Source organism: Meles meles, chromosome X, assembly GCF_922984935.1.
Source record: "Meles meles chromosome X, mMelMel3.1 paternal haplotype, whole genome shotgun sequence".
Lineage (NCBI taxonomy): Eukaryota > Metazoa > Chordata > Mammalia > Carnivora > Mustelidae > Meles > Meles meles.
The window spans coordinates 15,726,864-15,750,340 of NC_060087.1; the positions used below are offsets into that span (position 1 = coordinate 15,726,864).

The 23,477-nt window shown below is 44.9% G+C and overlaps 1 protein-coding gene across 7 annotated transcripts in view; it reads right to left on the reverse strand.

Annotated features, from left to right (window-relative positions):
* The window catches only part of SH3KBP1 (SH3 domain containing kinase binding protein 1), a 341,474-nt gene that overhangs the window by 58,460 nt on the left and 259,537 nt on the right, over positions 1–23,477 (reverse strand). For all 7 annotated transcript variants that reach the window (XM_045995813.1, XM_045995818.1, XM_045995814.1 and 4 more), the window contains one exon: positions 5,912–6,019. In XM_045995813.1, coding sequence (XP_045851769.1) covers positions 5,912–6,019 — 108 coding nt within the window. The remainder of the gene's footprint in view (positions 1–5,911; positions 6,020–23,477) is intronic.

Here is a 23,477-nt window from a genome sequence, read left to right on the forward strand (position 1 = left end):
GGTCCATCTAGAATGCTAGCCTATTGGGGAATCATGCAGGCTTTGATATTTGGCTTCTCCCCAAGATGCTCTCACACTTTACCCCCTTGGCTCATGCCTCTGCTCCCTCTGCCCACTGAAAAAGTGAAGCCTCAACTCCATGCCCAGACCTCACATCCAGATAGAAAGACCTGAGCTCCACTATGTCTGGGAGGAGGAGTCTGACAAGAGACCCGGCTTCTCCCTGCCTCCCCTTCCTCTTTCAGGCTAGTGCAGGAGAGAGCAGTTAAGTAGGAGGGGAGGGACCGAAGGAACGGAAGGTACACGTGGTCACCAAATGACAAGCCAATCTTGAGAGCCAACCCTGTACCAAGCATGCTGCTATGGGCTGACTGTTTGTCCACTGAATGGACCCCAAATTCCTGTAGTGAAACCTAGTCCTCAATGTGGGATGTGTTGAGGTGTTGCGTTTAAGGGGGTGACCGGGTCATGAGGGTGGCACCCTGAAAGACGGGATCAGTGTCCTTACAAAAGAGACCCTAGAGAGCTCCCCTACATCTTCTGCAATGTGCAGGCACAGCGAGAAGACAGCCATCTACGAACCGGGAAGTGGACCCTCACTAGATGTCACTTCTCCTGGCACCTTGACCTTAGACTTCTCAGCATCCGGATTGTGAGAACTAAAGTCCTATTGTTTATAAACCACCCAGTCTATGGTATTCTGTTCCAGCAGCCTGAACTAAGACACATACTTCCAGGCTCCATGGAGGAGAAGCTTGGGACACGGGCTCTGCCTTCCAAGAGATGACAGCTCGGGCAGAGCAGTGACAGAGAAGCACGCCAGGCAAGGGTACAACTGAATGAGGGGCTCAACTGAGCGAGTACAGGCTGTAAGTACCAGCCGAGAAGGGAGAAGGGGGCCATCCAGGCTACTTTAGGGAAGCTTGGTTAGGGCTCCGCCATTAGGTTATGGTTGGGTGACATTAGTGTCTTCACGGTCCCCATCTCTGCAGGTGAAATTACCCAGAAAACTACACATACAGACAAGGTTGTAGGTGAATTTTTTTTCACAATGGTGATAACTGGAAGCACATATTTGTTTCTCTTAGGAATATCATTTGGGGAAATAATTCATTGGACATCTTTAGAAACTAGAAATACTGGTACTCAAAAGGCTGAAGGACATGGCTGGGAACAGAGAAAATTTGGGTTGAGTCGGTTTTATAAACTGGGTTGTCAGACGATGGGGGCTAAGGTTAGGGGCCTCCTAGGAAGGTGGTAAAGAGAATGTAGTCACAGCTACACTGGCAAAATCCCCCTCCAGCGGAGTAGCCATTGTGGGAATCCAGCAAGTCTTCCTTTCCTGGGAAAGTCTGGACAAAACTGCTCAGCGGTCTTAAGGTCGGCACTTGGCCATAACTGAGAAAGTGTGGAACATACTGGATTGCACCACAGCATGCCTGGAGATGGACAATGAACCGCTCAGCTGTGAACCCCAAGAGCCGTGGAGAGTTGCTGAGGCCGAGGGTGCCGTGTGCTCGCCAGCAGCCTCTGGGATGAGCTGAGTTCAACACACAGCTCCCCGGGCACACCCCACCCTCTGGTGCATACGGGGGCCTCCAGCTAGACCTGCAGGACTCGCGGTGAGGGCCACCAGCTCTTGCAGAAAGCACCAAATAAATGTGGTTTCCTGTGAAATCTGGCTTCTAAAAAACCCAGCCCGCAGGGAGCGAACGCCCTGGGCAGGCAGACCCATGTGTTCCAGACTGGCTGACATTTCAGTTCTTGTTGCAATTAGTAAGCTGGCAGTCTGCTCGCTGGGTAAGTCTCTGCGAGTTGGCAAAGGTGAGCCTGCTTCGCAGCCACAGGCATCTTTAGAAATCTTTGAGGGAAGCTTTCTGTGTACCTGAGAGGTGGATCCTCTGCTGTAGAACATTCGCTGGGGGAACCTTGGCAACGCACTGGTTCTTGATATGGTCTACAAACTCAGAAGGGTCCTTCATGTCAATGGACCCTAGAACAGTAACATCCTCTTTGGATGATTTGAACAGTTTCTCTTCAAGGCTCTAGAGCTCAAGAGTTTTTCTTAAAAAGCAATCCTTCAGGAACATTATCGTTCAGAATATCTATTCTATTTTTTTTTCAATGACGGTGAGTTTTCTGCTGTTCTTAAGAGTTCAAGTTCCCCATTTTCTTTCCATAATGATGACAGAGCATGTGCGCCGCTTCGTTGGAGCTCTCAGAGTATTTCATCTTTCCATTTTGATATTCAATTTTACCGTCAAGTCTCAAAATAAACAGCCAGCCATCAAATCTAGGTTCTCTCATAAATAGCTTACACAATTGCTCTAAAACATGCATCAAGAGACCAATGGGTGCTCTCCCCCCACCCCCCCTCCCAGGAACATCTTGAGAGAAAGCCCCAAAGTGTTTGTCACCTAATGAGAAAGAATCTGCCGGGAACTCTGAATGAAAGCCCTCTAGGAACTTCCAGAAGGCTCTGTGGTAACCACCTGAGTCCGTACCGAGCCGCAGCAGAAAAGCAGCAGCGTCCTCGGAATGCTTTGGTGACGCCTACTGATTCAAGAGGTCTGCTGCCGAGTAAGTGCTCTTCGCTGCTGTCTACCCTAATCACCCCAGCCCGTCCTCTTTTCCGGGTGAACGGTCGCAGCCCCAGCCACCCGCAAGACAAGATGACATGTGCTGAAACTGGTGGCAGAACAACGTTTCAGACTCCGTCATTCACACAGTGCATGTGCGCTAATGATTCTAATCATCTTCACACAGCCAACTCGGCAATCAACAGCCCCAGCTCCCGCCACGCTGTCACCAGCTCACCAATCCTCTGCGGGCCGCGAGAAAGGCTGCTAGAGCGGCCAGTGCAAAGCTGGTTGGCTGGTTTTGTGGGCTGAGGTGGGGGGGGGGGGGGATGAAAAGGATGTAATGCTTCACATGTTCTAAAAGCTGAATGTCACATTATACAACCACTCCTCAGCTGTGAGTATTACTTTGTCTGACAGGTTTGACTATCGTTGCCCTCAGCCGAGTCATCTTCTTCTTAGGGATGTGGTTGAAAGACCTATCAAAGAGATGGCGGCTGCTTGTCCGAGGTTGGCGAGATGCCCACAGGTCCCCCAAAGAGCGTGCACACCTCAACGAGCAAGCTGAGTCCGCTCCTCACTGACAACTCCACACTCTCGGTGGAAGCCTTCCCTTAATACCTTATGTAACAGAGCAGAGCTTCTGGAAGGGTATGCCATGGAATCTCTCTCACCTGGTGCCATTACTACCCCACTAAAATATGACTAGGAACTAGAAAGCAAGGGGCCACAGGAGAGGCAACCAAAGACTTGGCCCATTTGTTAAAAGAATTATCCAGATTTTACCTCAGCCTTCAAAAGTATAGTATCTCCCGCAGAACCAGCAAGGTGGCAAACGGCCAGCAGGACAGCATGCTCCCTACGATTCCTTGGCCACAGGGAAAGGAGTCACCAGGAAGGTCTTGGCATCTGAATGCTTCAGGACGTGAACACTTTTTACCAGGCTTGCAAAGATTGGTGAGAAGGGTCAACCGGGCAGTCTGGACGGCCCTCTCCCCTCCACTCCTTGGAAGAGGCACACCCTCAGTGTCCTTTTGGAAAGGCCCAGCAGGTCTCTAGGGCTCCGAACATCAGACCTGCTGCCTGACGCTAAGCCCACGAGGGCAGCAGCTGTGTGCACTCTTCCCTTCTCATCAGCCAGCACGGTGGCTAGCCCAAGAGAAGGGATGCAATACGCACACGGCGGATGAAGAAATAAACAAAAAAACATAACCGCCAGGAAGCAGATCCTGAAAAAAATACGAGAAGCAACATGAAGATTATGCCATTCTTTGTTCGCCTGTCTCTACAAGTGTATTTTTTAAAGTACTAGATTTCTTTTTGAAGGCCAGTCTCAAAGTTCTCAGATGCATTGGCATTCCCAGGGAAGCTCATAAAGACGTCAGGATGACTGTGTTGATTTGACCGGCTGAAACAAGATGAACCAGAGTCCGACGTCTATCATTACGGTCCAGTTTCCGCTGAGGCCTTCCCACACTCGTGCGAACAGTAATTAAGAAGACGGGAGGAGTTGACCTGTGTGGGGTCTTTACCAAGCACCAGGCGCCGGGCTAAAGAATTCCTATTTTCTCAACAGTTCAACAAGGTAGGTACGCTTCTTCTCACAGTTTTATAGATGAAGATACTGAGGCTCAGACATCCCGTGAGGTGACCTTGAACAGAACAAGTAAGTGACAAGGCCACGGTCAGGCCCGGGTCCAGCTGATGCTGTGGCCTGGAGTCACGAGCACTCTGCTCTCTACACGGCTGCCACACCTCACGCCGGTGTCCTCTTGCTTCAAAATGTTTACTATCCCGTCGGTACTAAACATTGGCATCTGTTTTTCTCGGGGGTGGATTCTGTCCACTGATAACCCACCACATCTTGATCTGCCAATAAAAATGGCTCAAGTGATTTTGTTTGTTGGAAATTTTTTCTTGAATGGAGAACACTTCTCTGTTCTAGGAATTTATTCCCCTCCTCGGATATAGTCAGGAGCTGGAAGATGGAACTGTCATCACTCAGACAGATCCCCGCTTCTACAGCAGCACTTCCCCAGCTGTGATGTGGAAACGGTTCGCCGGAGGGTCTTATTACATGCGGGCTGTGGGGCCCGAGTATTTCCAACAAGCTCCAGGTAATGCCGATACAGTGTGGCCCATGGACCAGCACTAAGAGTCAGGGATATAGAAAACACCAGGAAGCAGAATCCAGATTCTCTGAACTCCAAACTCAGTTCCAAGAGAGAGTAACGCGTGTGGAGCAGAACACTCTTCAGCTGAACAATAAGGAAAGCAAGCTATCCTAAAGCCTAAGGGGGTGGCCCTAGGCTTCAAACCAATCTGAAGATCAGCAGGGCATGACCTTGGTGGGTCCCTACACCGCAGCTTCCTGAACCAACACATTCGTTCATCAAAGCAGTACGTCTACCATCGATGCTGTTCAGTATCCTTAGCAACCAAACCACCAACGTGTAGCTACCCTTCATAAACGCCAGCTCTACAGGAATGGTCATGGGTCAAGGCTAGGTTCACGGTCCAGTAGCAGTGCCCCAACAGGCGTAAACAGGAACCTGTCCAGAAAGGCAGGCAGAAGTCAAGCAAAGCCTGAGCAAATAGCCCTGAGGTGCAGAGTAGAATGGGAAAGACCAACTGCTGCCCCCTTATGATACAATGTGCTTCTAACTTTTCCAAAATTTCTTGTGCCATCCTCATCAGAGAGACAGTACACCTAGAGCGAGGCAAAGACGGACTGGCTCACTGAAACCAGAGCATTGGAAAACGGGTCCCCACAAAGAGAAAACATCAGAGGTGTAGGCAAACACACATATGGACAAATGCGTGTATACAAGGCCACATGTGTACACACAGTGTAAGAACATCAGTGGCCTCGCTCTGCGTCCTCCGCTTCACAGCGTGCTTTGCAGCCAACTGTCCGGCCAGCCCTGGGCCGCTCCCCACCCCTCCGAGGACATCCCGCACAGGAGGGAGGCAGTCCGCTTACCAAACGGGGTGCCCGAGAGTTCTTGCCATTTGGGTGCTTGTATGTTCCAGGCACCACACCCGGGGCTTTACACACACTATCTTTTTTATTCATGCAACAACACCAGAATAAGGATCACCATGACCAGCTGTCAGATGAGGAAACTGAGGCTAGGGGAAGATAATGAACACGTTCATACTCATGTCCAGCCTACCGAAAGCAGAGGGCTCCAAAAGCTGGTCCACTGAACTAAAATGCCAGGGCTCTTCAGTGGCCCACTAAATTCCCTCCCCTGGGATCCCGAGACCCATCATGGGAGCCACATGCTGAGAGCATGTGGAGCGCTGACCTCAAGGCCAGGAAGACTTACATTGCCCTCCTTTTCAAAGTCAGGTGGAAGCAGCTTCACGAAGTTATCAGGGAACACTCCTCGTCTGCCGTTGAGCTCTCCTTCCCACCAGCCCACATCGATGCAGTCCTAGGAAACGGGAGAGCAGAGAGTGAGAAATGGGGCAAGCACCGTCTGGAGAGGTCCCACACCCCTTTTATTTTATTTTAAAGATTGTATTTATTTATTTGAGGGAGAGAGAGTGAAAGAGTACAAGCAGGGGGAGAAGAAGAGGGAGAGGGAGAAGCAGGCTCCCCGCTGAGCAGAGAGCCCGATGCGGCGCTCCATTCCAGGACCCTGGGATCATGACCTGAGCTGAAGGCAGATGTTTAACCATCTGAGCAACCTAGGCGCCCTTATTTTACTTTTTTAAAGATTGTATGTATGTATGTATATATGTATTTATAAGATTTTATTTATTTATTTGACAGAGAGAGACACAGGGGGAGAGAGATCACAAGCAGGGGGAGTGGGAGAGGGAGAAGCAGGCCCCCCACAGAGCGGGGAGCCCGATGGCAGGACTCGATCCCAGGACCCTAGGATCATGAAATGAGCCAAAGGCAGACACTTAATGACTGAGCCACCCAGGCATCCTAGATTGTATTTAAGAGAGAGACAGACAGAGAGAATGAGACAATACAAGCAGGGTGAGGGGCACAGGGAGAAGCAGGCTCCCTGCTGAGCAGGAAGCCCCATGTGGGGCTCGAGCCTGGGACTCCAAGATCTGGAAGGCAGATGCTTAACCAGCTGAGCCACCCAGGTGCCCTGGTCTCACACCCCTTTTAGAGAGAATGGAGGGAGGCCCCTTCCTTGAGGCCACTACCAGCACAACAGTGGTTACTGAGATGAAGTCAGCACCATCTCCAAAGTCAGATGAGAGAACAAAAGCACAAATGTGCCCGAGCTGTGGGCCGGGACTCAGTACCCAGGGCTGCTGTCAGAGGCCCTGCATCGATCCGATCCGCTTTTCTTTAAAGATGGGATGATGATATGTATTTTCTTCGTCTTAATTTTGCTGAAGCTTTAAAATTATTTCATTAACCACAAACGCGGCTTCAGGAAATATCACATGCACAAATGTCCTCGTTGATTGGCCTGACATAAATCTTGTGGAAATTAAAAAGGGGCCTTGTGACAGTCAGGCAGGCGTAAGAAAAATGACACTTTTGGCAAGCTCGTGAACACACCGCTCTTCCTCACCTTCTCCTCTCCATGGTGATGGGGCACCGCTGTCATTGGGAAAAGCCCTTCCCCCCCCTTATAGAACTCAATGTTTGCTCACTAAATGAAAGAACAAATCTACTCATTCTTCCAGTTCAAACCTGCTACCCTACTCTGTTCATTCCCTCATCAGAAGCTTTCTGAGCGCCTGTTTCGCGCGAGGTGCCCGGGAGAGCGCGAGACTGTGCCAAGCTTCCGACCCAAGCCACACAGCCTTGTGGTTCTCCTGGGCCTTCCACCTCAGGCCACAGAACCATTTCTATTTTGCTCTAGTTTTACATCTCACATTTGTCCTCTGGCTCCAACTCCACTTCTGCCCCCCGGCCCAAGACTCACCCGACCCACCGCAAACCCCCTCACTTGGGTGCTTCCTCCTGCCCTGCGTGCGGACAATGTACACACCCTGCTCTGGGGTACCCGTCCTTGAGTAAAAACCCAATTCTCAGACTGTGACCAACAATACCTGCTATAGCCAAGAACCAGCAGAGGCTTTCCAGAAAATGTTAGTAAACCGTAGTACTTTGAAAGTCACGTCTGAAGCGCGGCAAGCTCACTCAACAATGGGAGGAGATCGTGCTCAGGGCCCATGGTCCCACATGGTCAGGGCTCACGGTCCTCCACAACGGCAGTGGGGGTGGGGAAGGGCCAGGAGGGCCCAAGCGGCAGCTGCGCAGTGGGCCTAGGGGCCACAGTGTATGTGAAATCATACATCTTAGCAAGGCAAATATATCTGGCTTTTTGACCATTTATGCCCCCAGCCCACCGCACAATGCCCAATAATAATAAGTATTTGTGAAATCAGAGGACTTTTTCTAACCTTGAGTTCCGTGATCTCCAGCAATCAGGACAAAGTAGCCTCTAGCGACCTTAACTCATGATGATTTTACATAAGAAAATGTCCACCTCAGATGAGAAATAAATGAGCACCACCTCCCTTCTCCCAGAGGTATCTGTTACGAAGCTAAATGAACTCTTTAGAAGAGGTGTGGGTTTTAGAAATGGATCCTTAATCACAGATGGTAAATTCTAGTCCTGACCAACACCGAAAAACAGATACTTGAAGCATCAAGTTCGGATTTACCCAGGACAAACTGAGGTTCAAAAGACAACATGAGGAAATGCTTATCTTTCTTGGCAAATGATAAGAGACACCCAGGTAGGTATTCTGGTCCTGCTCAGGTCACATCACTCCCTAAACAATCTAGCATCAGTCCCCACAGAAGGATCCATGAACGGGGACTATGATGGTGGCAAAGTATGATGGCTTCTGATGTTCCTCCAGCTCCGAGAAGATCTCGTCATCAACGATACCAGAAAATCTTGCCAAGGAGTAGGGGGTGACATTCCTTTACTTTTAAGTCCCTAGAAATTAAATCTTTCGATCCAGATGGCTCTGCTTTTGAGGAAATGCTTGGCACCTTTTTTTCTCCTCTTTTTCTGGACAAGTCCTCTTCTCCTCAAACCCAGCTTGAAATTTACCTTTAGGAAAGTGATAATGATGAGTGCTTTATCTTTTCTTGAACACTCACAACTGTGCTAATTTGCATTTCACAATATTCACTTCAACAAACATCCATGAAATGCAAAGTATCTTAAAGTTCCTTCTGTTGGCGCCAGACGTGAAACCTGCAAAGAACATGATCCTAAATCCAGGGAGCTTAGAGATTTACGCAAAAGAGCCCCTTACCATATTATACAAGGTGCCTTTGGATGACCTTTATCAACCAAGAGTTCTGGTACCAAAGAGGAGAAAATCATTAACAGCTTTTCAAACCATCTTGAATCTTGTCATGGGTGAAGCGTTTGCTTATGTGCGGACTGAACTTCCCTGCACATTCATTTCAGAGCACCTGATACAGAATTACATCCATAAAAGGCACTCAAATATTGTCTAGTGCTACGTTTCTTTTCGAAAGCTTTCTTCCAAACTTTCCAACTGGTGCAAATCCATGCCTCACCTTAGTCTTCTGCAAGCACTAATCCAAGAATCATTGTAATGAACCCTTTTCCTTCACATGTGAGAAAAACAATGAAGAAAATTTTAATAAGCAGAAACATATCCAGAGTAACTTTAGAACTCATACCTGCTTACAGGGCAAAATAGGGCATAGGACATATTTATTATACCTCCCATCAATGGAGAATGGCTTGGATGGCTCATCTCTCCTTGGTTTCTTAAGGAAAACATTAACAGTACTAATCATTGTGTACTTCAAGGTAACACAGGGGAAGCGTGAAGGCAGAACACAACCTGTCTTACTGTTCTGATTGGTTAAGAGGACAAATACAAGGCTCGTGGATGAGATAAGCACATTCCAAAAAGAAAATGGTCAGTGTTGGGCGCCTGGGTGGCTCAGGGGGTTAAGCCTCTGCCTTCGGCTCAGGTCATTATCTCAGGGTCCTGGGATTGAGCCCCACATTGGGCTCTCTGCTCAGCAGGGAGCCTGCTTCCCTCTTTCTCTCTGCCTGCCTCTCTGCCTACTTGTGATCTCTCTGTCAAATAAATAAATAAATAAAATCTTAAAAAAAAAAAAGAAAGAAAATGGTCAGTGTGTCTTAGGACATGGAGGAAAGTGAAAGGGGGAGCCCCACTGCAGGACAGAAGCCAGCCCGAGTCAAGGTACCTGGTGAGGGACAGAGACTGAGAGTGAACCAGGGCCCTTCTTATCCCCTAGCAAGAGAAGCTAATTTAAGGGAAACAGGAACAATTCTGACAGCAGAATGAGAGGCAGAATACCTCCTTGTCAACAAACCAGGAAAAAGAACAAATCTTCTGATGGTAGAGATGAAGAGACAATTATTTGTATGGGGGCTGTGCTTCTGGAAGTATAAAAGAGCACCAAATTCAATTTATTTACTGAGAACTGAAAACATGCAGGATAGCAGAGGAATTCAGGGGCTAAAGAGAAAATTATAAAGTCCCTAACAGGGTTCCGGAGCTCAGAGCCTAGTGTGAGATGTGGACAGTGAATCACTATGGAGCAGAAACACCAGCAGGAGTGCTTGGTCGGATTCAAAATCAAGTGGGTCCAAGAAAAACCAGGTAGCCCAAAGAGGGAACGAGGCGTGAACCAAAGCAATGAGAAAGGTCAAAGGCAGGATCGTGGAGCGTGTAGGAAGGAAAGAGAAAGAGTGGGAAGTCAGGGTCTTGGAAGAGAACATTCAAGAACTGGCACTTAGGAGGGAGGCAGTGCCTGGATCCCAGGGGACTCCCAACTAGTATCTACTGAACCGTGATGTGGGGTGTGAGGCAAGATGGCACCCGCAAGTGGCAGGAGCAGAATGGAGGGACAGGTGGTCAGTGATTTGTGAGGCCAGAATGTCATCAGGGAGGAGTGGATGTCCCCAAGGAGGATGGTGGGAGGCGTGTGAAAGCAGGACAATGAGGTAGCAGCCGACCAGGGAGGAGAGAGGCAGTGCGGCCAAGATACTGGAAAATGTGAAGGTGACTGTTGACATTCTTTTCAAACCTGGGACACTCTCAATAATCACACCAGTCCCACAGATATAACCCAAGATGATGATCACCCTAGAGGACTAGGAGATTCCAGCGATGAGGACAGGACAGTATAGGCAGTCGAGGGGGTGGCTTCTGAATGAGGCAGGAGTTTGCAGTGGGAAAGAGTGAGAGGTCAGCATGTAGATGAGAGTTTCCAGAACAATGACGATTAGAAATAAGCTCTACCGGCATGAAAGCAGAGGAACATAGACCTGGACTCTATCAAGAGCCTGGCGTGTGGAAAGATCGGTATTTCTGACAGAGAATGTTCACTCTTCTATGACCAAGTTCCCAAAATGGTTTCTCTATGCCTCATCACCAGGCAGGTATTTGAGTAAAATATGCTATTTTCCGTATAAAAAACAAATGATGTTTTTCCTTTGAAGGAATGAATAAACACAACCTTAGCTCTACTGTACCCTTACCTCTACATTCTGCGCTCTGTCAGGTTACCGGAGCGATCTCAGGGAGAGGGGAAAGACACAAACTGGGGCCAGCTGAGACTTGAGCGCTCCACTAGTTAGAAAAACTCTGGGTCTCAGTTTCTTGACACACAAGAAAATCTTGGCGAGGTATAAAGAGCAATACGACCGCTGGTGGTTATCGGCATTACAGCAATTCTATGGACTGGTCCCAGGGAACCTGAGGGACAATGTGGCCATGAAAGCTTCTGAATTAAGCTCACATACATTTGTCACCATCCTTGGGTGAAACCATCAGTGGCCGCAGCTCACATACTTGGAAGAAGGACAAGGTGAGGGACACCAAGGCCCCAGGACGCATCTGAGGAGGGAGAAGCTGCCCACACCCCAATGTCCTGCCTTCATCCACTCGATCCTGCCACAGGAGCCCCTGTGGAACGTGGCTGAAGTATCCCAGCACTTCCCACCGTTACCACAGCAAGGGCCGGCTCATGGCCTCTCCCTGATGGCCAACTTGTTGGCCGAAAGTCACCCGTGAGCTCTGGTGTATCTGCATCTAAGTCTTGGCACTACAAATGTTGAGAAAAGACAAACTTGCCACGTGACTTGTCAATTGGTTAAAACAATGAGCCGCAACCTCGTCCTGGACTCCCTTTTGTTGAGAATGCAAAGCAACCTAACAGTTTAGGGTTTCTCAAAGTTAGCTGCATATTTACAATCACCAGGGGAATTTTTAAAATTCCCAATGCCTGGGCTACACCCCACACCAATTCAAGCACAATTTCTAGAGGGCGGGACAGGAAATTGGCACTTTTTAGAGGTTCCCCAGCTCCTTCCAATATGCAGGTTGACAATCACTGATTTGGACCAGGGCTTCTCAAACTTTAATGCACATACTATCCACTCAGGGATCTTGTGAAAATGCCAATTTGGGTTCAACAGGTCTAGAACGGGTCTGAGATTCAGCATTTCTAATAGGTTTCTGGGTGATGCATATGCTGCTGGTCCATGGACCAACTTTGAGTAGCAAGATTCTCAAAAATGGTAAGCTTTTTGAAAACAAGGATCTTATGTTTATAACCTTTGCAGCCACCAAATACCTACAACATTGCCTAGCAAATATCAATTCTGAATAAATGTTGTCTGAATGGATGAAATGGTGGATGGCCCAATCTTCCCCCAGACTATGGATCGACTTCTCTCAATTTTCAAACATCAGAAGTGAGGTTAAGTTGAATGAGGAAGAGGCAGGTATAGATTAGCTACACAAGAAAGCTTCATTTAAGGGGGCTTGGCTGGCTCAGTGGGTAGAGCATGTGACTCTTGATCTCAGGGTCGTGAGTCCAAGCCCCATGTTGGGTGTAGAGATTACTTAAAAAAAAGGTCACATAATTTGAATCTCCCTGATGGCTAGTGATGATGAACATTTTTTCATGTGTCTGATAGCCATTTGTATGTCTTCGTTGGAGAAGTGTCTGTTCATATCTTCTGCCCATTTTTTGATATGATTATCTGTTTTGTGTGTGTTGAGTTTGAGAAGTTCTTTGTAGATCCTGGATATCAACCTTTTGTCTGTACTGTCATTTACAAATATCTTCTCCCATTCCGTGGGTTGCCTCTTTGTTTTGTTGACTGTTTCCTTTGCTGTGCAGAAGCTTTTGATCTTGATGAAGTCCCAAAAGTTCATTTTTGCTTTTGTTTCCTTGGCCTTTGGAGACTTATCTTGAAAGAAGTTGCTGTGGCTGATATCGGAGAGGTTACTGCCTATGTTCTCCTCTAGGATTCTGATAGATTCCTGTCTCACGTTGAGGTCTTTTATCCATTTCGAGTTTATCTTTGAGATACCACCTAACACCAGTCAGAATGGCCAAAATTAGCAAGACAGGAAACAACGTGTGCTGGAGAGGATGTGGAGAAAGGGGAACCCTCTTACACTGTTGGTGGGAATGCAAGTTAGTGCAGCCACTTTGGAGAACAGTGTGGAGATTCCTGAAGAAATTAAAAATAGAGCTTCCCTATGACCCTGCAATTGCACTGCTGGGTATTTACCCCAAAGATACAGATGTAGTGAAAAGAAGGGCCATTTGTACCCCAATGTTTATTGCAGCAATGGCTACGGTCGCCAAACTGTGGAAAGAACCAAGATGCCCTTCAACGGATGAATGAATAAGGAAGATGTGGTCCATATACACAATGGAGTATTATGCCTCCATCAGAAAGGACGAATACCCAACTTTTGTAGCAACATGGACAGGACTGGAAGAAATTATGCTGAGCGAAATAAGTCAAGCAGAGAGAGTCAAGTATCATATGGTCTCACTTATTTGTGGAGCATAACAAATAACACGGAGGACATGGGGAGATGGAGAGGAGAGGGAGTGGAGGGAAACTGGAAGGGGAGATGAACCATGAGAGACTATGGACTCTGAAAAACAACCAGAGGGTTATGAAGGGGCGGCGGGAGGGGGTGGGGTGGGGTGGGAGGTTGAGGAACCAGGTGGTGGGTAATAGGGAGGGCACGTACTGCATGGAGCACTGGGTGTGATGCCAAAACAATGAACACTGTTATGCTGTAAATAAGCAAATAAAAATAAATAAATTAATTAAAAAAAAAAGGTCACATAAAAAAAAGAAAGCTTCATCTATATGATCTGGCTTACCTGTTGGTCTGTACCACATTAATTATTTGTTTATAATTGTGGAAACAACTTAAAAAGTACCTCCAAAATGTAGGCCACATTTTCTCAGACATGGCAAGTGCACCAAATATTTGAGTTCAGAAGGGAATGCATAGCTTACAAATAGACATATCAAACCAAACAATGGAAAGATTAAAATGGTTTCATCCGCTGGTCCAAATGAAAAGAAAAGCACCTTGCTCAGTCACTTCTCTTGGTGGTCAGCTGTCCCCACATTTCCCAGAAATTCCCAATTTCCCAGAAGTTACCCAGCATGGCTGAAAAAAAAATTTTCATGGCCTTCTCTGATGACTGAGATATAGCTCCAGGAGAAAGTGAGTGCTGAACACTTTCAGTGTGGCTGTTAAGTGAGCCTCAGAGTGTCCCGAGGGGGTCTTACACCCTCAGTATCCCACCAGCTATAGAGAAAGCAGTGCTTAATATTTACTAATGAACGTCTTCTGCGTGGAGCTTCAGGGGGGCCCTTGAGAGAAAGATCCATAGAAGCCAGAGCCCAGGAGCACTCAGCTTTGCCTCTGCTTGTTAACACCTCCCCAAGAGATGCAATTATTCTGCATGGCTGGGATTTCTGCTCAGAATTTCCAACATCCCCGTCAGTCAGTTATTAAAGGAGGCTTATCAACATCATGGTTTATGAGGTAAGAGGGGAAAAAGAAGACTACTGTCTACCTCAATGTCAGAAAAAATGCCTGGCAGGACACAGTTCGTGAGAGAAGCCAAGGAGACAGCCCCAGAGATGAACTCACTCATGGAAATGTCACATTCCAGACTAAAAAAAAAACAAAACGATAGAGCAGATCAGTGGAACCAGGAGCTGGTTATTTGAAAAGATAAACAAAAGGGATAAATCTTTAGCCAGGCTCAGCAAGAAAAAAAGACAGCATTCGAATAAATAAAACTGGAAATGAAGGAAGAGAAATAAAAACTGATGCCACAGAAATACAAAAAACTGTAAGAGAATATTATGAAAAATTATAAGCCAACAAATTGGACAACCTAGAGGAAATGGACAAATTCCCAGAGACATATAAACTCCCAAAACTGAATCAGGAAGAAACAGAAAATTTGAACAGACTGATTACCAGCAATGAAATTCAATCAGTAATCAAAAAGTTCCCAACAAACTAAAGTCAGGACCAGATGGTCTCAGAGGGGAATTCTACCAAACACTTAAAGCAGAGTTAATACCTATTCTTCTCAAACTATTCCAAAAAATAGGAGGGAAAGCTTCCAAATTCATTCTATCAGACCAGCATTACCTTGACACTAAAACCAGATAAAGACACTACAAAAAAAGAGAACTATAGGCCAATATCACTGATGAACATACATGCAAAAATGAGAGGAGAAGTGAGTTGAGGGAAATCAGAGGGGGAGACGAGCCATGAGAGACTGCGGTCTCTGAGAAACAAACTGGGGGTTTGGGAGGGGAGGGAGGTGGGGGATTGGGTGAGCCTGGTGGTGGGTATTAAGGAGGGCATGGATTGCATGGAGCACTGGGTGTGGTGCATAAACAATGAATCTTCAAATCCGAAAAAATAAAATAAAAATTTAAAAAAATGCTCAACAAAATATCAGCAAACCAAATCCAACAGTACATTAAAAAATCATTCACCACGGTCAACTGGGATTTATGCCTGGATTGCCAGGATGGTTTGATAGTCACAAATCAACGTGCTACATCACATTAACAAGAGAAAGGTTAAAAATCATACGATCACCTCAACAGAAGCAGAAAAAGCATCTAAGTACAACGTCCATTCATGATAAAAAAACTCTTGACAAAGTAGGTCTAGAGGGAATATACCTTAACATAATGAAGGCCTTATATGAAAAATCCACAGCTAACACCATCCTTAGTGGGGAAAACCTGACAGCCTTTTCCCCTAAGGTCAGGAACAAGACAGGGATGTCCACTGTCCCCACTTCTACTCAACATAGTAGTGGGGGTCCTAGCCATAGCAATCAGACAACAAAAAGAGACATCCGAATCAGTATGCAAGAGGTCAAACTTCCACTATTTGCAGATGACATGACACTCTATATGGAAAACCCTGAAGACTCCACCAAAAACTACTCAAACTGACAATGAATTCAGCAAGGCCGCAGGACACAACATTAATATACAGAAATCTATTGCATTTCTATACACTAACAATGAAGTACCAAAAAAAAAAAGAAATTAAGAGAAGAATCCCACTCACAGTTATACCAAAAATAATAAAAATACTTAGGAATAAACTTAACCAAGGAGGTGAAAGACCTCTACCACAAAAACTACAAAAACACTGACGAAAGAAATTAAAGGGGAAAAAAAATGTCACATTCCAAATGTCAACATCCTAGGATAATCAAGGCTTAGGGAGTCGTTCACTGTTTCATGACCCTGGGAGCTCATGACCTCAAAGAGTTTATCTAACTTGTAAAAAATCCTGACTTTTTTTTTTTTTTTTAAAGATTTTATTTATTTATTTGACAGAGAGATCACAAGTAGATAGAGAGGCAGGCAGAGAGAGAGAGGGAAGCAGGTTCCCTGCCGAGCAGAGAGCCCGATGCGGGACTCGATCCCAAGACCCCGAGATCATGACCTGAGCCGAAGGCAGCGGCCTAACCCACTGAGCCACCCAGGCGCCCCAAAATCCTGACTTTTTATTGGGCAAGAACTTAGCGGCTTTTGCAACACTAATTTCTGCTTCTGTCACTGTACATATTATATAACTGGCAATGAGAAACTGGATGAGGAACGCACAAGGAGCAGTAATTGAGGCTCCGCTCGGTCATGCCGATATGAATGGAAGCGGGAATGGATGCCTGAAAAGTATGCAGAAATGCCCCCATGTCTGTAAGCCACCCACACGGTACCTCAAATTTTCCTGCTTCTTTGTACCTACTTTGTGATTGTGTATTTTCAACAACTGTGCATGCTACACTGTTGAGACTGGATTTTGAGGTCTTCCTTATAAGAGTGTTGAGTTTTGTTAATGGCGAGCAAGTGGCTCACGGATCAGCTTGACCTGTCAAGGCTGTGGCTTAAAACTTTGTTAGGCTATAGGGTAGGTTAGGGGAGCGCTGTTCCCGCGACTGCCCCTTCTGGATTCTCAGTGAGATGCCAGGTGTGTTCAGCAAAGTTTTCCGACCCTGCTTGGCGGGAACTCCAACATCTCCCACCCCTGGTGACTTCTGGGATATTCCCTCAGCTCGCGGCCCACCCACGCCCCAGGCTTATTTTCTTCCAGGCCTGGTGGAGTCTTGCCCTGTTGATGCATGGCTTACTATTTGGCAAAAGACTCAAAGGACTCCTATATATAGTCTTCTGGAGCCCTTCCTTTGTACAGCTCGCTCCTCAGCGATTTACTGTCTCAAAAAGTCCAGCCACCTTGGCAGCCCTGAATTACAACCTCTGTTTCCTCTATCTGATGAGTCTTCTGCTTTCTTTTGGGGCTCCACTGGGCTCTGCTGCAATTTAGAAGAAAGCCAGGGTTGATGTGAAATCCTTTTCTCAAGGATTACATCCCCACGCTGTGTGTTACCCAGTGCCTAAAAACAGTGGGTTCATGTATTTTGTCCAATTTAAAAGTTGTCTTTGGCAGGAGGGTAAGTCTCACACCTTTGACTCCATCGTGGCTATAACCAGAAGTTATGTTTGCTTAAAAAGACTGTTTCTTTAATTAGAATTTATTTCTTTTTTCTAGGCTTAATAGAACTTGAAGCTCTATCTTTAAAAGTCTGAGCTATTTCAAGGTCTAATTCCCAAAAGAAGTCCTAGAGAAAGAATTTCTAAAATGAAAAGACGTATGAGAGTTTTTAATTATCCTAGAGTCTCCTCTGCTAGTCGTATGCACCTTTCTCTAACAGGGAAGGTTGAATACTCCCTAAGGAAAAGTAGAGTCAGTATTAAACATCATTATATGGAAAATTTAAATACATGCAGTAAGTCAGTGCCATCCAACTTTTTTCAGATAATGGCATACATATATAATGATATGTTCATGACATATCGCTGGAAGCCAAACGCTGTTGAAGGCCATCAACCCAGAGTGGGTTTCAGGCTACCTCAGGCCTTTTCCATCCACCTGGAGAGCTGAGGGGATCACCACCTTATACTCCCATAGCCCACTCATAGCACATGGGTTAGGATTTGCCACAGAAGTAAACTTTGAGTCCAGATGTCATTAAGAACTGAGCAAAAAGCTGACCTCAAATCTTGGTCCCCAGAAAGAGAATAGAACTTCCACAGACATTATGAGAGGCAGGCAGCAGGCAGGACTGAGGAAGACCTGAAGGGATTTTTAATAGCGGACAAGCCAGAGCAGAAGCCCCAGAGGCCTCATTACTCACAGCCTGTTTCCCTCTTAGAAAAAGATGCTTCTATCTGAAGCCTCTTCAGAGAACGGCACCCAACAGATACTTCCGTACTGGTCCAACTCCAGGGTCACCATTCATACTGGGCATCTCCTGGAATTGTGGGGCATAGCCATTGAGGTTGCACATAGACAAATATACAAGAATAGCTTACCGATTTCATTATTTTATTTGCAGGCTATACAATCTTAAGTTTCAGGAAATACTTATGCTTTTAGCCTTTTTTCTAATATCAGAATGGAAGAACTTCTACTCTCATAAATCAACTTCAAAAATTAGTAATCATGTGGAGATATTTGCAGAGAGGACCTTTCCTATGTACTTATGATTGGGCTTTTTTTTTTTTTTTTAAGATTCTATTTATTTGACAGAGAGAGGTCACAAGTAGGCAGAGAGGCAGGCAGAGAGAGGAGGAAGCAGGCTCCCTGTTGAGCAGAGAGCCCCATGTGGGGCTTGATCCCAGGACTCTGAGACCATGACCTGAGCCGAAGGCAGAGGCTTTAACCCACTGAGCCACCCAGGTGCCCCTTATGATTGGGCTTTAAGCATGACATGTGCCATCAACACATAAAGGCACGTGAACAAGTCATACACAAAACGCAACTCATTAAGGAAGCACTTTTACATTTTGGGGGGTCTATTTAAACATAATCAAGGATGCAAAATTATGCAAGTTATTTTTCCATAGAAATTTTCCGTTTTCTACTTGTTAAGTCATTTACATTGAGATGACAATTTAATGCTAATTTTTAAAAAAGAGTTATTTATTTGAGAAAGAGAGGGAGCGTGCATATGCACAGGTAGGGGGGGGGCAGAGGGAAAGACTCTTTAAGCAGCTTCCTTGATGAACATGGACCCCGCCGGGAGGCTCAGTCTCAGGACCCTCAGATCATGACCCAAGCCAAAACCAAGAGTTGGACACTTACTGACTGAGCCACCCAGGTGCCCGTTTTATGCTAAATTTTGAAAGCTGTTTCTAATGATACTTTTGGCTCATACAAAGCACGTGGCTAGTAACACAGTCTACCCCTCAAGGACGTTCATCCTATAGCTGAGTGTTCATTTGCATTTATGTTTAGGAAACTATTGATTCTCCATCTTGACACATGCTTTTCTTCCATTAAAAGGGTAGTAGATATAATTAAAAATCATTTTGCTTCATTGACAGAGACACTGGCACTTATAAAGCATCTTACATTATGTTTTAAGAGATTTTCTTAGCTTTTGCCCTACCTCTAAGAGGTAACAAAGAAAGCTGTTATGGATGAAGGTGGGGGAATATCTTCATTTCACAGATAAGGACCAGGAAGGAATATGAGGTAAAGGGCATGCCCATGACCATTATGAATGTCAAGACCATCCATCCAAGCCAGCTGTAGCAACTATTCATAAATTCCACTTCCATTCTTCACCAGACATATCCATATTTCAGTTTTCAAAGGAAAACTTATTCCTTGGCATAAAAATTTGTGTGAGGGTCTTTTTCTCTATACTCTGCGAATTTGGCTTATAGGCCATGTGCAATGAGTGAAAAATACAATTCCCAGGTCAAATATAGGCCCTCAGGCTGCTCAGCTGAGCCCAAGCCTGACTGGTAGCATGTGGTTACATCTGTTTGCCACCTTGGGGAAAAAGGCTCTGATAAGGGAGATCTGCGGTCTTGTGTTATAAAGAATATTCCCAGGAAGACAGAGGACAAAACCAATGTCCTTGAAATTCATGCAATTACTTATCAGGCAATTATTTAGTCTCAAATCGCCTTGTAAGAAAAACAGACCAATCAATATTCTCTGAACAGTAGCTTTGCAGAGCGCAAGTTCTTAATTTTGCCAAAGTTCGATTTAGCAGTATTTTCTTTCATAGACTGTGCCTTTGGTGTCATGTCTAACAACTCTTTCTCCAATGTTTTCATAAATAACATTTTGTGGTTTTGGTTTTACATGTAGATCTATGTTACATTTTAGTAGAATGATTTCACATGTAGATCTACTCAGTCCATTCTGAGTTAATTTTTGTAGGATGTGTTAAGTTTAGGTTAGGGTATTTTTGGTTTTGTTGTGTTTATGGATTTCCAATGGTGCCAATACCACTTCTGAAAAGACTACCCTTTCTTTCTTAAATTCTCCTTGCACCTTTGTTGAAAATTAATTGGCTATATTTTTTGGGTCTGTTTCTAGACATTCTATCTTAGGGGCCAGCAAACTATAGCCCATGGACCAAATCTGGCTTGCTACCTATTTCTGTTCATCCCACTGAGAATAGTTTATACATTTTTAAATGGTTTTAAAAAACCAAAGAAGAATATTTCAAGGAATGTGAAAATCACACAAAATTCAAATTTAAGTGTCTATAAATAAAGTTTTATTGGAACTCAGCCATGCCCATTCATTTACTTCTATGACTTGCTTTTGCATAGTTGCAACAAAGACCATCAAGCCTAAAATATTTACTCTCTGGCCCTTTACAGAGAAAGTTGGCTAAGCTCTGATCTAGAATATGAGGCTCCTTATATATATCCATGCAGAACCTCAGGGGCTCTCTGAATGCCATTGTATAAAAAAAAATGCTTGTAAGGACAGAAGCTTTAAATAGAACCTCCAAAAGCCCTGAGGAAGGCAGAAAAGGAATGCACTTAATAGCCAGCTACCCTTTCCAACTAGGACTGAAATATAAAAGCCTGAAGTAAAACTATTCTTACAAGGATTCTTACAAGGATGAATTGTACTACATTATCTAGTTAACTAGAAAATGGAGGAAATTTAAGTCTAAAAGGTATTTATTTTTAATGATGTTTTTCTTAAATATCTCTGAGTCATAAACTAAGAAAAAACACTTAAAATGTGAAAGATGACAGGTTAATGTCATGAATATAAGGTATTTTTATAAAAATCAATTGGAAAATGACACATAAGATTTTCAACTTGAGTAATCATTTTTAAAAATGCAAACACCTATCAGATTAGCAGAGATTAGAAAGAACGATAATATCCAAGGATGACAAGGATAGGAAAACATATTCGCACACACTGCTGGGGAGGCTAAATTGGCACAATCTTTCATAACATCACTCAAATATATTTAAAAGGAACTGAGGCAGCATTACAGTTAGCTACTTATCATCAAAAAAATAGTAACAACTATTAACATTTTTACAGCATTAACTCTGAGCAAGGCATGCTAAGTGCTTTACTTCCTTTAACTCATTTAATCTTTGCAACGCCAGGAGGTAAGTACTAACATCATCCCCACTTCACAGATGTGGAAACTGAGGCACAGAGAAACTGAGCAATCTTCCCAAGGTTATACAAGTAGTAGAAAGTGGTAGAACCAATTACATGTGCAAGAGTTTACAAAGTGATGACCGCACGCAACATGGTCTAAAATAAGGAAAACCTAGAAACAAATTAAACATAAAAGAGAACTGCGGTACTTCGTACAACAGGACTCTAAGGAACTATTTAACCATGCTGCCGAAGACAGGCATGATATGTTTGGAAAAAAGAGGGTTACAAAATAATGTGTGTTTATGTGATCTTATTTTTCTTTTGAGCTGAAATTTGTGTGTGTCTCTGTCTCTGTGTGTAAAACATTTGGAAGACTACAGCTCGGATACTGAGAGGTACCGAAGATGGTGAGGTCACAGGTGATTTCGACTTCTCCTGGTATTTATCTATTTATCTGTTTTTCTTCTCACTTTTTCCCTAGAGTAGGTATTACTCATATAATTTTAAAATACTATCTAAAAGTACATCCCATGCCACTTTCCGTCTCAGAAAAGCATATTTCAGTAAAATGTAAATGTGAATCTAAAGAGCTTTGTGATACTTTCATAAGACAGAGGTTGTAGAACTACAATAAATTACTTCTTTCCTAAGAAAAGTCAAAAAATAGATAGTAAAGGGGAATTTCAGGGAAAGTGCGGAACTGAATTTCAGGACAGTTCAGTACGTGAAGTAAAAACTTCCAGTCACTGGGCATTTGTTTTTTTCTTTTTCCTGTAATAACTTCTCAGAGCACCAACGAGAATTCAACTTTTATATTTCTGAAGCCCTTTGAGCCACAACATCTCATTTCATTCTCACAATGGCCCTCTCTGAGTAATACAAACAGAAAGGTTGGCAATGGAAAACAGAAAGAGTTTCTCTAATTCTTTGAGACACCTGCAGGGTTTTCTGTGTGTTGCAGGAGAAAAGGATCCCGTGGCGGTGTCGCACGGATTACCACTGTCCTGCCGCTCTGGACGGGGGTGACTGTCAGGCTTTCAACAGTTCGGCATCACTTGTGGGGGCATTAAAAGCTGGGGAGTCTTATCAATGGCAAACTCCTCTATCAAAAATCTGCCATCGTGGCCGTCAGAATTTGGGGGTGGTACTGTTTTGGCTGTCTCCTGGTAAACGAAAGAGAAAATTTCTACCACATCAAGTCCTACGTTTACCAACCTCATCTAATTTAAAACTGTGTTTACGATAATAAAATGAGCTCAGTGAGGAAAAGTTTTGATCAAACGTACTTACGGTATCAGGATTCTTCGCAACGGTTCCAGTGTTCTGGTTACTTTAAAGAGGAAGGCAAAACAGAAGCCAATGGTATTCCTTGGGATTTCTAATGCTCTGAGGAGGAGATACATTGTGGCTTCTGTCTCTAGGAAGGACATTTGCAGTCTAACAAGGCAGGCCATACCACAAAAAATACGTCCTATGACACAAAAGGCTCATTTGGTGAACACTGGCGTTCTTTAAATGTGTGGAAGCCCAGATGATGCCGGCCCTATGCCCAACTTCTTCACTCATGAAACATGTCCTTCTAACGGGTCTGTCAGTGTGTCATCATTTTCAGGGTGACACCTGCTAATTTACTCCTCACCCTTGAAACCACACTTAATCCTAGCATTTTAGCTCTGCTAAAAGCTTCAGCAGTGCAGAGAGAAGGGGTCAAGGCCAGCAATCTATTTAGCTAATGGGCTTTCTTATACCAGCCTGAGAACCTTTCTTGAGATTCCTAAAACCTCTTCTCTTTGAGGAAACATCATTACTTCCTATGGGGCGGGAAGCAAGGAAGTGTGAAAACATTTCTCTCGTGAATAAGTGTTTCAATTAATGAATTAATCAGAGGGAGGCAGGAAGGGAAAATAAACATTAGAACAAACAAAAGAACACATAATCACAGAATGACTTAAGAAGGAGCTCAGGACTCCCACCTGTCTCCTTCTCTCTCTCCTCCTTCCTCCCTCCCTCCCTCCCTCCCTTCCTCCCTCCCTTCCTCCCTCCTTTTCTCTTCCTTCCTTCCTTCCTTTCATTCATTCTTTCTTCATGCTAAAAGCAACCAGAATACTAAGTGGTACCCAG